This window comes from Urtica dioica, chromosome 7 (assembly GCF_054948205.1).
Source record: "Urtica dioica subsp. dioica isolate 48M chromosome 7, U.dioica_male_clone48M_v1_H2, whole genome shotgun sequence".
Lineage (NCBI taxonomy): Eukaryota > Viridiplantae > Streptophyta > Magnoliopsida > Rosales > Urticaceae > Urtica > Urtica dioica.
Genome location: NC_142762.1, coordinates 43,243,088 through 43,257,802, shown reverse-complemented (window position 1 = coordinate 43,257,802; position 14,715 = coordinate 43,243,088). Strand labels below are relative to the sequence as shown.

Genomic DNA, 14,715 nt, shown 5'->3' with positions numbered 1-14,715 from the left:
CTCGAGTTGTTTATTAAGCAAGCATAACTGTCGGTGCGTTAGTATAACTGCTACAACGTTGCTATTATTGAGATTTAAGTCTATCTTATGTAAAATTTAATATCCATATAAGGCTACATATATATCTTTTGTGTTGAATTTTATGATCTTTGGTGATATATAAATTGGCAATGAAGTCAGAGAAGGGGTAGTTTGGACTTTGGACCAATCCAGGCCTCTCTGCGTCATCCTTATGCGAAAACATAAGCCAGTTCTGTGTTTCGCACGTGGTAGATACAACACCGATTGCTTTATGGCCCTTCGCTAATTGAAGTCGAAGGTTGAAAAAAATAATATTAATTTTTTTTTATTTCCTGATAAAAGAAAGATCCATTTGGGAGTTATATGTAACATGTTGCATGTTAGTGTTACTTACTTTTGGGGTCATAATTGAATTGAATGCTGGCCTTACATGCCATATGTTATGGCGATCCATTTCGTTGACACGAGGGAAAATAAAAATACAAAACAAACAACCATGTATTTCATGTATATATCGACTGCAATGATTTTAGTTTGTGAAGAAGTTACGAGTTTTTTTTCCAAGAGGATAGAGCTTATCATAGAAGTGAGATTCGTAGTGGAAAATCTCAACGTCAAACGGATAGAACTTATCATTCGGGTCGGGCAACATGTTTAATTTGTCTGTTTATTTCTTAATAGTCTTTATGCACTTGGGGTTGAAAAACGCCGAGCCAATAAGTCTACTACAACGTAATCCAACCGCATAATATGCTCTTTCTTGGAAACCCTACTGGAAAAAAAGTGGTCAAAAGAATAATCATCGTATAGAATGACTACTGTTTATGATTTTTGTGCTCTACAATCAAGTCGTCACATACATGATTATATTGACTCCAAGTCTTCTGAAAAACAAACGGCATCTTCGTGGAAAATATCGGAAAATACGACAAATTAGATCTGCTAAATTAGATAATGAGTTATTTTACATGTAAATTACAACTATGTAATCGAATTAGGTTAGTCGATTTTTTTTTTATTTATTTATTATTTATGATGTGATATCAACTTGACTTGCTATAACTAATTTTTTTGTTTTAAAATTCAAACCAACCCGATTGAAAAGGAAAACTAAAACAAACCAACCCAAAAATAATCGAATTGGATTAAGTTGATTTTTCCGGATTATAATTATCGACAAAAGACTTTATAATTCGAATGAAAATCATATATGTATATTATATCTAATACGTCGTGTCACATAAAATCAAAATTTTATTTATCTTTAGAAAGTTTACATATTAAAATAAAAATTAATCAGATTCTTTATTACCAAATTTTTATGTATTCACAAATAATGAAGTATAGTACTAAATATTTTTTTATTTAATTATAATATTATTAAAATAAAAATATTTTTAACAATAATATATATAAGATATTTGCAATTTAAAAAAAAATTAAAGGGTTAACGTCATTGGATTAGTTTAGTTCAACCCTAACTTCATCGAATTTTATTGAGGCGATTAAAAAAAAGTACGGTTTAACTTAGATGATCGGGTTATTCGATTTGGAGGTTTTTATAAACACGCTTATAAATTACTCACTTATGATCTCCAGCAAAAAGGATATATTGGGCAAAGAAGAAGATGGGAAGCCAGCAAGAAAAGCATTAACTCGTTCGTAATCGTAGCTAAAGGTCTTGAAAAACGTTATATAGTGTAAAGTTACCACAAAGATAACATGCATAGAAAGCGTACATAGTCATGACTAGCCCTTTTTAGTACTGAGACGTGTTAATATTTGCAAAGGCGATAAAAGGGATTGCCGTAATTGTACGGGAAACATTTTTTTGCATAAATCTGCAATCTTATGGACGGTAACACGAGAATCTACGGATACACAGTTCTCTAATCAACAGTAATGTCTTAAGATAAGACTACTAGATTTGCAAAACTCCCTGAAAAGTTATTGCCATAGTTGATGACATAGAGTAATGATAAAATTAAAACTCCCTTAAAACTAGTATTTATTTTGAACTATATAAAAATACTTAAAAAATACACTTCTTATCGAAAAAGAAAAAATAATTGTAAACGAAAAATATGGTTGTAGAGTGTCTTTAATGGTTCGTTCTGGTAATTTATATAGTATATCTTTTACTACCCATAATGTTTTATCTTGTTTTCTACGTCGAAAGTCAAAATGTAGTTAATTATTTCTGGTGGTCATATATTTGTACTATATTGTGTTCATCCCAATAGATTTTTTGTATACATTAGTTGTACGCACTTTTTTGGAACATAACATTTCTTTCATAATTAGTGTGCACTTTGTTTAGTACGGCATTTTAAAAAATAATCTGGTGCGAAGTTTAAAGAAGATGTGACGGGAAATATTCACATATTTTACAACTTTAGTTGGGCTATTATGACTTTCTCCTTCTCGACCCAACTATTAATACAACAAAACCCAAAGCCATGTTTGGAATTGGATGTCCTTATCGTATAAAAGAAGGGACATGCTCTTTCATTGTACGATGGCCCATTCACGACAATTTCAATAATCATAAAATAAAGCATTTGATAATTGATGTGTGATAAAAAAAAAAAAGTTGGATTATCTGTGACATAGTTTTAAGTTTGTCAAAATTAATTATAACGATTGTTCAAGTCAAAGTTGCAAAAAGTTGTTCAAGCATGTTCAATACTCAGAATACTTAAGTCACTTTCTTCCCGCGCGAAATAAAATTAAATATTATGTTTAGTTCCGATTTTTACAAACGTATGAATATCAAACATCTCGCATGGTTCCGACTTATTAGATTTCACGAGAGATTATGAATCAATTGAATAAAACTCACCTAGGGTTTAGTTCGATTATTCGCTTTTCTATTTGATTAATTCATGCAACCTTAAGCTTTGAGCTCATCTCTCTATTATGGAGAATTTCATCGACAACGAGTTCAAAGTGCTTGCAATTGTTGTATACTTATTTTTGCATAGTTTGTGAGAGCGTGTTTTTTGCATCGACGTGCTTTTCAATATTCGGGAGAGGATTAGAGAAGTCAAAGTCGAGAGGTGTTTGAGAGGGAGTCGTCAAACCTAAGTCATGCACATTTCATTATTGATATAAGGGATTGCTTTTCACAAACGGACGTATAAGTCCCCCGGAATAAGTGCTTTATCACTGAACATGGTTAACAATTATGTGTCCTTTATTGCTTTCTATTTGTGATTGCTTGTTGATTTAATTAATTCGGCTAAAAACAACCAATTGTTCAACAAATTGTTTCACCCACTAGTTGAACAACCATCTCACATACGTTTAGTACTTTCGAAAAAGATTCAACGATTCATTAGAATATTGTAATTCCTTATGTGAAAGACATCATTTTTTTTAAATCAAGCGCATATTGTGGGATCCATAATTAAACATTGAGGTTATATGTAAAATAATTATATATTGTGCTCTATCAATAAATGTTGTCCGTTAAAAGTAATCTAATATGGTTTACGGATTCATATTTAATGTATCTAGCAGGTTGTGCGCCTTTAACGTGTAGACCATTATGAACTTCAATTTCTGTGAGGGGATGAAAAAGGAAGCCTACTAGGCTAATCTAATGGTTTCTTATAAATATGGTTGGTCCCTAGGTCACACGCATCACTTGTCATTCTATGATATCCTGTAGTCAGAGTGAATCGGGAGAGAAACAAATGAGCCCTCTAAGGTATCCGTGTTGATCTTGAAGATCAACCATCATAAATTCATCAAGTACGCTTCCGTTATTGATTTATGCTTTCTAAATTATTCAACATGAGTTAGTCATGAAATTAGGTGATGATTTTCACCCGTGATATTCGGATCTAACACATATCTCATGTCAAGTGCCTAGGTTGTTTTACGGCTTAACATTTAGAACCAACGCCTGATTTAGGATCGTACCCTATAATCACACGTGGTCTAAACATGGTGAAATTTTATAACTCGTGGTACTTGTGTCATCGTAAAGAGATTTTTGACTCACGGCACGTCAAAAAAGAGATAAAAGTGAAGTAGTAAAGAGTGATGGGAAGAGTGCCAGCCTTCCTCGACGAGAGGAAGATCGGTCATCATTTTTTTAGTGAGGTCTCTTACGAGCTTAGTCTTTTATGTCTAAAGTTTGAATTGATTTTCGAACCAGTGCATGCCACTTTTGTGTCATTTTTGGATATAAAGTGTCATTTTTTTCTTGGTGGGTAAATTAAATGGAAAATTGTCGATTTCTTAAAAGAAAAAAAAATTAAGTTCAATTTTCCATTTAAACATCCGTAATCATAAAAAAAAAATTCAAAATAGCTAAATTTTGACACTATCAATACAAATTAAATGTATCTAAGATATTTACATATAAATGGCGATAAAAAGACCCAATGTTTTCGAGTTGTTACACTTAAGTACCCAATCTTTAAAATTAGTGGGCAAAGTACCCAAACTCGCCACGTTGTTACACTGTTGGTACATGACAGTAATACATTGCAACATAGTTAAAGTGAATGGTTACGATTTTAAATATAATTATTTTGTATTTGCACAATATTAAGTAACTACATATTTCAAATCAGAACAAAACAAAAAGCCCAAAATACGCATAGGAACCCCAATTCTAAAACCCTAGAAACCCAAATTCTCATCTCTTCTTCCTCTACCTCTGAACCCTAAAACCATGTAAATGGAAGAAGTTAAGTCATCGTTCATGAGTCGCTACAACACCAAGAGTCATAGACATGGTCGCGAAAGTGGAGAATCCATGTGGAGGATGAGGTTTTCTCAATCAAATGCGCCGATATGTAAATGTGGCGTACAAGTCGTTCAGAGGACATCTTGGATGATTTGAATCTCGGGAGGAGATTTTTCGGCTGCTACAAGGATAACGTAAAATTAACGTATTTCAAATGGTTATCTGTTAAATTTTAAATTTTGAATGGAAATTTCTCTTCATTCTTCATTTCAGCGTGAGGAACAATGCATATTTTTTCAGTGGATAGACCCTGAAATTTGCATTAGATCAAAGCAAGTCATACCCAGTTTACTTAGAAGACTAAACCAGTTGCAATTCGAAATTTCAAGAGTCGCGACATGAAAAGAAGTAGAGGAAGAAATTAAAAATGCCAAAGCATGAAGTTGCAATCAGTGTTTATAGGTTTTGTGTTTGGAGTTGGGGTCGGTATTATGTTGGTTGTACTGCTGAGTTACTGTAGCCATTCTGTGATCAGTACATGTGGTTCAAATGATTTGGTTATGAATATGAATTTGCTACTGTATGGAGTTTATAGAGTTAATATAAATGTATTCACTTTGGATGGTTTATGAAGCAGAAAATGAGCTATTTTGATTTAAATGTATTCACTGTTAATGTTAATGATTATGTAGTAATCAATTGTACCAAAATATGTAGCAAAAAAAATGTATTCACCGTAATCAAGTAATGCAGAAATCAATTGTACAAAAAATTGTAGCAAAAAAAAGCGTAAAAAAGCTATAAATTTTACCAAAAGAAAACTGCCTTTAAAAGGCATTACAATTGTAGCAAAAAAAACAGCCGTTGAAAGGCATCCCAAAAGTTGCACCAAAAGAAGCCAGCCCATAAAGCATTACATTGTTCAATTCACCAAAAAAACTTGCAATTCATTTCAACTAACTGCAGCACCAACTCTCGTTGCCTCATTCTTCTTTTATTTCTCTTCAAGGTTTCCTGAGTCGTGTTTGCCTTTGTCGGTCTGCCTCTCTTTTTTGGAGCCGAGTCCTATAACCATAAACTCAATCAAATAAGTATAAACAAAGCCTGGTAAACTTAATTAACTATAAACTATCAACTAAACATAATCTACTAAGTCTAAACATATCTGAACAATGTTTTGATTTTGACAAGTTCTTTTGGAGTGTCATGTTTGCTTGCAGTTGCTGCAACGATTGGCTTGACCTTTTCTGCTTTGCTTTGTTCCATTTTTCAGGTCCAAATCCAGGTGGAATCTCGTCGTTGTGTCTGTTTCTCTTTTTCTTTGTACGATCAGGTAGACGTTGTTCAAGAGGAGGCAGTATTGGATTGAGACCAGAGTTCGGCCACTTGTCATGGCTGGTCATAGGTTCAATCAACCCCGAGTATGCAGCTACGTAAGCTTCATTTTTGTACCAGTCATCAACAAAGTCAATCTATTTTAAACCTGCAGACCAAATATATGCCAATGCATGTGGACAAGGGATTCCAGTCAATTGAAATAATCGACATGTACATGTCTTAGCCCTTAAGTCAACTGAAAAGCTCTCAGACTCGCGATACATGATCTGAAAAATCAAGTGAAAATAAATCCTAAATCAAACCAAATAAAATCTGTAGGCAATATAATCTGTTACAAACCTGATAAACCAAGTCAAAAAAATCCTAAATCAAACCAAATAAAACAATAAAATTGAGCTGATTGGTAATCTGTTTACAAACCTGAAAAACCAAGTCAAAAAATCCTGAATCAAACCAAATAAAACAATAAAATTGAGCTTATTGGTAATCTGTTTACAAACAATAAATTTTTTTTTTTTTAGGTTCAGGTTTTCTAATGTGGCCATTATTTTACACTTAAGTTTTTTTCTAAAATTAAAATAAAACCAAGTCAAATATTATCTATTTACATACCTGAAACTTTCCATTGCCGGCATTTGTTGGCATACAGTTTTTTGTGATTTTCTTATGGTTCTCCATAATGTCCATAATCTTGTTACCAACTTCATTGACCCATTTGTGAACTTCATTTCTTTTGGTAGCAAAAATGCGCATAAGCCAGAATCGGATTCTTTCAAGTAATGTGATGATGAGCTTGTCTCTTGCAGGCAAGATTGCAGAGTTAAAGCTTTCACACAAGTTGTTCAACAACATGTCACATTTCACAAAGTCTCTGAAATGTGACTTGCTCTATTGTGATGCCGGTCTCTTTAGTAGCCATTCATATGCCTTCTAATCTAGATCTTTAAGCTCTTGCATTCTCCTCTTGAACTTTGTTTCAGTAGTTGCTTTGGCACAAGCCCATAACAATTGTTTCAAAGCCAAGCTACCATAACCATCCTTCTTGAAATTTGCATGCAAATGCCTTACACAGAATCAGTGCTCAGCCCCTTCAAAGGTAGATATCTGCCAATGCCTTATCTAGCCCTTTTTGCCTATCGGTTATCATAGTGAAACCAATAGTGTTTTGGACGCCTAGATTCTCACGGAGCAGAAGAAGAAACCATGTCCAAGTTTGGGTGTTCTCTTTCTCAACTACAGTAAAAACAATAGGGTATTGAGAGTTGTTTGAGTCAATACCTATTGCAGCCAAGAGCATGCCATGAGTATAACATTTAAGGAAGCAACCATCGAAGCCTAACAATGGCCTACAACCTTTGTTGAAACCATCCTTACATGCCTTGAAGCATATATACACTCTCTCAAACACTCTTTTATCATCAATAAGAGTGGTTTTGAGAAGAGCAGTTGAACCTGTTAATGAGTTCATTGCAAATACAGTTAGAAAATTAACAATTCACAATACACAAAAGTATCTAAAATTGGTAAATTAACGCTACACTTGGGTTAATACTTGTAAGTTGTCTATAATAGTCGTCAAGAAGCTTGTACTGACTTAAGATAGTCTCCTCTAAAATTTCTCAAGCTAATTTTCTCGTCCGGTAGAAAACAGGACTAGACATATTGCAAAACTTACTTGACACAACCATCTCTTTGAAACTGTTATACTCCATTCTTGGATTGAGTCTGAATTGCTCCAAAAAATGACTAGCTATCCATCGACTTGTGACATGTTTGTTGTAAAAAACTATGTCACAATTATGCGTAACAACTAAAGTATTTATTCTAACTATTGTATTATCTGACCTCTTAAGCCTTGCGTACAAAACCCACAGACAACCAACTCCCTCACATGTTGCTCTTAGTTTGATCTTGTTATAGGAGATGTATCGAAATTGCCGATCGGCCTTAATGAACTCTTCAACCAATACATGTCTTAAATCAAACATACTAGGGAATTCCATACTGAGTTTGAAACTGAAATCAGCTGGATTAGAGCGAGGATTTTACTCTGTCTTGCTCGGCTTTGTCATTTGGTATTCATCATCGTTGCAAAGGTTGTTTAAGTCGCACTCCGACCGAACTCCATCATAATCTTCATCACCAATAGGATTCTCGTTGCAGACTTGACTAATGGCGGACCACCATTGTGATGGTTGAGTTGCGTCTTCAATCTCGGCTTCCTCTGCGTATTCCTCTTCGTGAAGTTCAAACCCCTCCACTGTAGCTTCTTCTTCAGTCAAAGTTCCAACTTCGTGCATTTCCATCGTCGCCGATGGTATGGAGCTGAGTCCACAAGATTGTGGCTTGAAATTTTTGGGCGAATATCTATTTAGGTTTAGGGATTTTGGTCGCAAATTTGGGGCTTTTTATTTTTTGTTATGTTCTTTTTCTTAGGTTCTTATTTTGAAATAGAGGAATTTAGTGACTTAATATTATATAAATACCAAATAATTATATTTAAAATCGTAACCCTTCACTTTAACTCCGTTTAAATACATACTAACTCCATTGTAGTGTATTACTATCATGTATTAACAGTGTAACAACGTGGCGAGTTTGGATACTATGCCCACCAATTTTAAAGATTGGGTACTTAAGTGTAACAATCCGAAAGCATTGGGTTTTTTTGACGCCATTTCCACTTACAAAAAATAGATTGTTTAGAATTAGAATGTTGATCGTGAACACTGCCGGCCTTGAGCTAAGGCGGGCTAGGCCCAGGCCTAGGGCTTCATATGTGGATGGGCTCCAAAAAATTTACACTTTTTGCCTATTTTTAAGAAAATTTACATTTTTACCCAAAAAATTTACACTTTTGACCCACTTTCTAAAAAATTTACATTTTTTACCCTGAAAATTTAAATTTTTATTAGTATTATAGGGCCCCAAAATATTGAATAGCCTATAGCCCCGGTGAGTTTGGGCCGGCCCTAATCGTGAAAGTAGTAATTTTCAAGTTGTATACAATAATTCTTGTCTTGATATATATATATATATATATATATATATATATATATATATATATATATATCAAAATTGAAAAAGTTTGTGTTATAGTTTTACAGTATAACTTAAGTTTATTCTTATATCACTATTATGCTTATGCGTATTATTATCAAGATTATTGTAAATACAACGCAAATTTAAGAATATTTTTTAGCATAAAAAAGATCAAATTTAATCAGATGTGTTACATTCTTAAATCATTGGAGAAATTGTAAAAAATAACAGTTTTTCAATCTAAAATATAAAATAGCGATTATTTTAAATCAATTAAAAAATAACTCATTTTAATCGGTAAACAATTATTTTTCTTTTAAATTCGATTGTAAACTGTAAATAAAGTTAATTGGATCTCAAAATTGTACATAAAGTGTTATAAAAAGATGGTAAACATCAAGAAAAGTTTATAAAAAAAAAAATAAAAAAAAAGTTTGTTTACAATTTATAAACAGCTATTTTTATAATAAAAACTTTAAGTATGCTACTTTTGCAATATATTACAATGAGCGACTATCAAAAGCAATTTCCACTACAGGTTTCGTACTTTCAGGCCCATTGGGACTTCCAAGTGTATATTCTTACATACATGATCATGATTTTTTCTTAATAATATAATGCTCACATTCACATGCACGTTTATAATTTATTAGAACTAGTGTATTATAGCCCCATATATAATATGTGGTTCACTAAATTCTCCCACGTGCACATGCATGTGGAGAAAGTGAGGAATACGATGCACACATGACGTCACGTATATACGTTTATAATTATTTAATGATGACATTAGTTTGTAAACGATTGAAAATAACAAATTGCATTTCCAATTTCCATGTGCAATGGCAAGACAAAATGTGGGGTTTGTTTACAACATCGAACTATATTTCTTCCGCAAACCTCGAGTATAATCCTGATGTGCTTTTGTCATAATAGTTATCACGTCTTTCTTTTTACGTGAGATAAACGACATCATCGCCAACATTACAACACGATCAACATTATCACAAAATATTGACATCCCAACACCACCAAAAAAACAAAGCCGTGAATCCACCTCAACTAACAGACCCACATTTCTTTCAAATAATAACAAATAAAAAAAAAAAAAAAAAAAAAACAGACCCACGTTTGAACAAAGTGGGCCCAATTAGTAGATTAAGCCTACTTCATGAAACAAATCCAATTATGTAAACAAGCTAGAATTCCCAACAAACGACTCATGAGCACTGATCAGGGACGAAGCCATAAACCAAAATTAAGGGAATTAATCGTGCTTGTTCCTCGCGATAGTATGTCGAAAAATGATCAAACTTGCTTTGCCGATGAGCACATGCAAATGATCATCTTGCGAGAGCCGAATACTGCAAACGATTGCAGGCCATTCGGCCAACAAATACCTTGCAAAGGCCAAATGCCAATGAGCGACAATCTCTTGACCAAAATACACTACCTTAAGACCATGTCTCGTGAAGGGCAAAGACCCAACTTGCCTCACTTCACGAATTATCCTAGTCTAAAGGTGGTCGTTTGTCCTTCAGCCCCTCGCCCGAAGACAGTTATCTAAGCTTGTCTTCCGTGTTTTGTTTACGTAACGAGGGGCTAAAGAACTACTTTCTGTTGAAGAAAATGATAAGGGGAGATCATGACATTTTAAGTTCGTCTTTTCATAATCATGATTTTCTTAAGTTAAACCAAAATCAAAATTTACAATAATTTTTGTGTACGTGATATGTCACCACTTTTTTTGAAATTTGAGTGAGCTATTTCATTATTAATTTTGTGTACGTGATATCTCTAGTTTGTCGATCTGTCACCATATGTGCTATTAAGTGTTGATTCAAAATATAACATTAGCAAAAATTAAATTAAACTTCATGTCTAAAGACTTCGATTTCTTTTTTTTGTGCCACATATATTCTTTAGTATTGATAAAAAAAAATAGCAATAAATAACTCAAATATTGTATCTAAGAACTTGTTCTTATTTATTCATGCTTTCATTAATCATTATAATATATGTCCTTGCCTGCCGATCTAAACTCTAAAGAAACATAAATAAAGAGGAACATAACACCGCGGATGAAAGTTTGGTTTGGGTTTTGGTCCCACAAGGCTTTTTAGTAGAATGAAAGAGACTTGATTGTGTTTCTTCACCAATAAAGAAGTTTTGGATTGATCATTAATGACTAAAAGGGGTTGATTTAATCATAAGGTTGAAACGACTCTGTAGCTAGAATGGTGGATTTCAAGTCGTATCAAATTCTATCAATGATACCTTATCTCCAAAGTTATTTAAAAAAAAAAAAAAAAGGTAAAAGGTTTAAACTGAAAATTCATAATAATTTCACCGAAATAAAACTGGAACCTCCCAATAATAATGGTATATGGGAGAGGGAATTTGTAAGATAAGACAAACGAATCAAAACACCAACACAACACGTTAGCTCTGTAATCACATATGCATGTAATCACTGAAAAATGTTGCATAAAGTTTATGTTCAGGTGCTAAAAAGTAAAGCTTCAATTATTGGATTTAACTAATGAGCCGTCGCGTAAAGTTTGTTACAAAAGTTATAGATTTAAATCCTGTACATACACGACTATAAAAATCATGTTTTTTAATTAAACAAAATAAAGAATCTTACGACACAAAGTATTGAGTAAAATAAAAAACATTTTATTTTCGAAACTCCGTATTTGGCGCAAAAAAACAAGTAGCAAATTGTGGGGGAAAGATAATTTAGTTCTTTTTAATATAAAGAGACCGTATCTTCCAAGCCTTGAAAGTAATATTACATGTTGAGATATGATTGACTTTGTAAATGCAAAGCAGAGAGACGGTGTAACGGACCTATTGTTTTCTTTCTTCTAAACTAAACCGACTATATTCTAAAGAGCTCACGCAATTTCACACACTAGTTTTTTTTTTTTTTTTTTTTTTTTTTTTTTTTTTTTTTTAATGACAGATGGATTCTTTTAATAATAATATGATTATCTAGTGATGGGTTTTGCTCGTCTACTTCGGTGACCATCATTTTGCATTGCCAAGTGTTTCCAATATGGTCATTTATTCTCATTTATATACATCTGGAAGAAAGAAAATAATATATTAGTAAACTAGGAAATTCCGTGTCGCAAATATATTTTCATGGCGTAATATGTAAATATGTTATGTGATCGCCAAAGTTTGTTATGCGTGATTAGGCCTTTTGTTTTTGCTTGTCCATGCCGTCTCATTAATCTAAATTATCATTTTTAATAATTTATTTTCATGTTATAAACTGATGACCTCTTTTCTAATAAAAGTAATTGAACCTCAAATTTTTATATTTTTGACCTAACTCAGCGTGTGCCAAACTCGGGTCCAGACGTTTCATGTCCTAAGCAAAGAATATCGCTATGAAGTATAAGAGAGAGAGACTATAATTAGTCTATTAATTTTTTTCTATATATAAGCTCCCGAGCTTACTTTCACGTGTATTGTTAACTTTCGATCATGAATAATTTTTTTTTTTACTTCATCTCGCAATATATTGTGGTATAATATCGTAATCTTACACCATTATTCTTTATTACAAAAATCAAGTTGTAAAATATATCCTAAATCGAGAGTACAAGTGCCAATAAAGAAATTCAAATAAAACGTTATCTTCTTAATTCTCGAGATCGTTTGAAGTGATTTTGTATGCATCGTTCTCTCAACTAGACAACTAATGTGGTGTTGAACTTTTCCATTTATCTTCAATGCTATATAAATACTATTTTTTTTAATAGCAAGTTTCTCGCCATCTTACAAGTATTACCTTCCTTAAAAAAAAAAAAAGGATTGACTAAATTTCTTTGATTACAAATAGATTATTAAATCGGTAAACGATGTACTGTATAGTTTTCTAAAAGAATGAAATATAATAAATAACAAAAATACGTAATATTTTATTTGGTCGAAAGAAATGAACTTGATATTCCAATCGTATCCGTATATCTAGTTGTTGGAGAAGGAAGAGAGTAGGTCCCAAGGGTGTTTCTGACAAATTACTGAGTCACATGCTCAGCCACGAGAGATGATCGAAAAAAGGCAAACCCAAACCAACACATTAGCCCATAAATTAAAAAAAAAAAAAAAAAAAAAAAAAACCCCATTAACCCACCGATGCTTATACCCACATATCCCCATATATTATTAACGTTTCCACATTAATTTTAATCAACATATTATACTCTAACATGTAAGCAGTTTAATTATAAATAATAGTTTATGGTTAAATTTTTGTGTATATCCATTTACATGTAAGCAATTTATTTTTAGCGCATATTCTTTATTTGTCACGTTATTAATTATTACAGAGTTTTAATGTGATTCAAGATCCAATGTATATCAAACAAAAATTCACCTAAATAGAAAAAGAAAAATCCCTAAAATATATAGTAGAGTAAAAAACGCGTATTGGTACTGTGAACAAAAACATAAAAGGAAAATAAGAAAAAGAGACAAAAACGGAGTATTGCAAGGGAAATTAAGGAAAGAGAGAGTTGAGAAGGAAAGCAAACACAGATTCCCAGAGTGGGTGAGGTGGAATTTTCTCTTTTGGGTACTCAGTCCTTCTCTCTTCTCTTCTATTCTCTTCTCACTCGTTTTTATTAGTACTTTACACCCAAACACTCCTTCCCAATTCCGATCATCTCTCTAGAATCCCTAAACTCTCTCCCAAATCCAAACACACACTGAACTGAACCAGTGAGCCCTTGCAATGGCGGATAGAGTTCATCCATCCTCCAAGCCCGCTGTTAACGGCGTCGCCGCCGCCGCCACCACCGCAATCCCCGTCGCGAACGGCAACGGAACCGCCGCTCCGGCACCGATCAAGCCGAATCCACGGCCGCAGTACCGGCCGCAACAACCTCAGTACCACCACCGTCGCCGCCGCAGAAGCGGCCGGGGAATCTGCTGTTGCTGTTGCTTCTGGTCGATCCTGCTTCTCCTCGCACTCGCTCTCCTCGCCGCCATCGCCGGCGCCGCCGTGTACGTTCTCTACCGTCCACACACTCCACAGTTCACTCTCGCGTCCCTGCGCGTCGCCCGGCTCAACCTCACCACCGCCGCCGATTCCTCAACCTCGCACATCTCCTCGCTCCTGAACCTCACCATCGCGGCCAAAAACCCTAACAGCCACGTCATCTTCTTCTACGACTCGTTCTCTGTCGCGTTCCTCACGGACGACGACGGAAGAGTTCAGATCGCGAACGGAACGATTCCGGCTTTCGTCGGAGGGAAGGGGAATGAGACGACGTTCCGTGCAATCGCTACGACGTCGCGAGATCTGGACACGGAGGCCACGGCGGCGCTGAGATCCAATCTTCGGCGGAAGACCGGAGTTCCGATGAGGATCGAGATGGACACGAAGGTGAAGGTTCAGATGGAGAGCTTGAAGAGCAAGAAGGTCGGGATTAGGGTTACGTGTGTCGGACTCAGGGCGGTTCCGCCGAAAGGGAAGACTCCGACGGCGGTTTCGGTCGCCGGAGCCAAATGTAAGGTTGATCTCAGAATCAAGATCTGGAAATGGACCTTTTGATTTCGTTTCATTTAATTGATTTGTTTTCAATTAGTTTTTT

At 34.2% G+C, this 14,715-nt stretch overlaps 1 protein-coding gene across 1 annotated transcript; it reads left to right on the top strand.

Annotated features, from left to right (window-relative positions):
* The first annotated feature begins 13,557 nt into the window (after nt 1-13,557).
* Nucleotides 13,558-14,715, top strand: EMB3135 (harpin-induced protein). Its single transcript, XM_089621052.1, has one exon. The coding sequence runs from the start codon at nt 13,854-13,856 to the stop codon at nt 14,673-14,675; it is 822 nt and encodes a 273-aa protein (XP_089477178.1). The 5' UTR covers nt 13,558-13,853; the 3' UTR covers nt 14,676-14,715.

Bases quoted from the DNA above. Each gene is read 5' to 3' on its own strand.
- EMB3135 (XM_089621052.1), top strand. From the start codon at position 13,854: ATGGCGGATAGAGTTCATCCATCCTCCAAGCCCGCTGTTAACGGCGTC.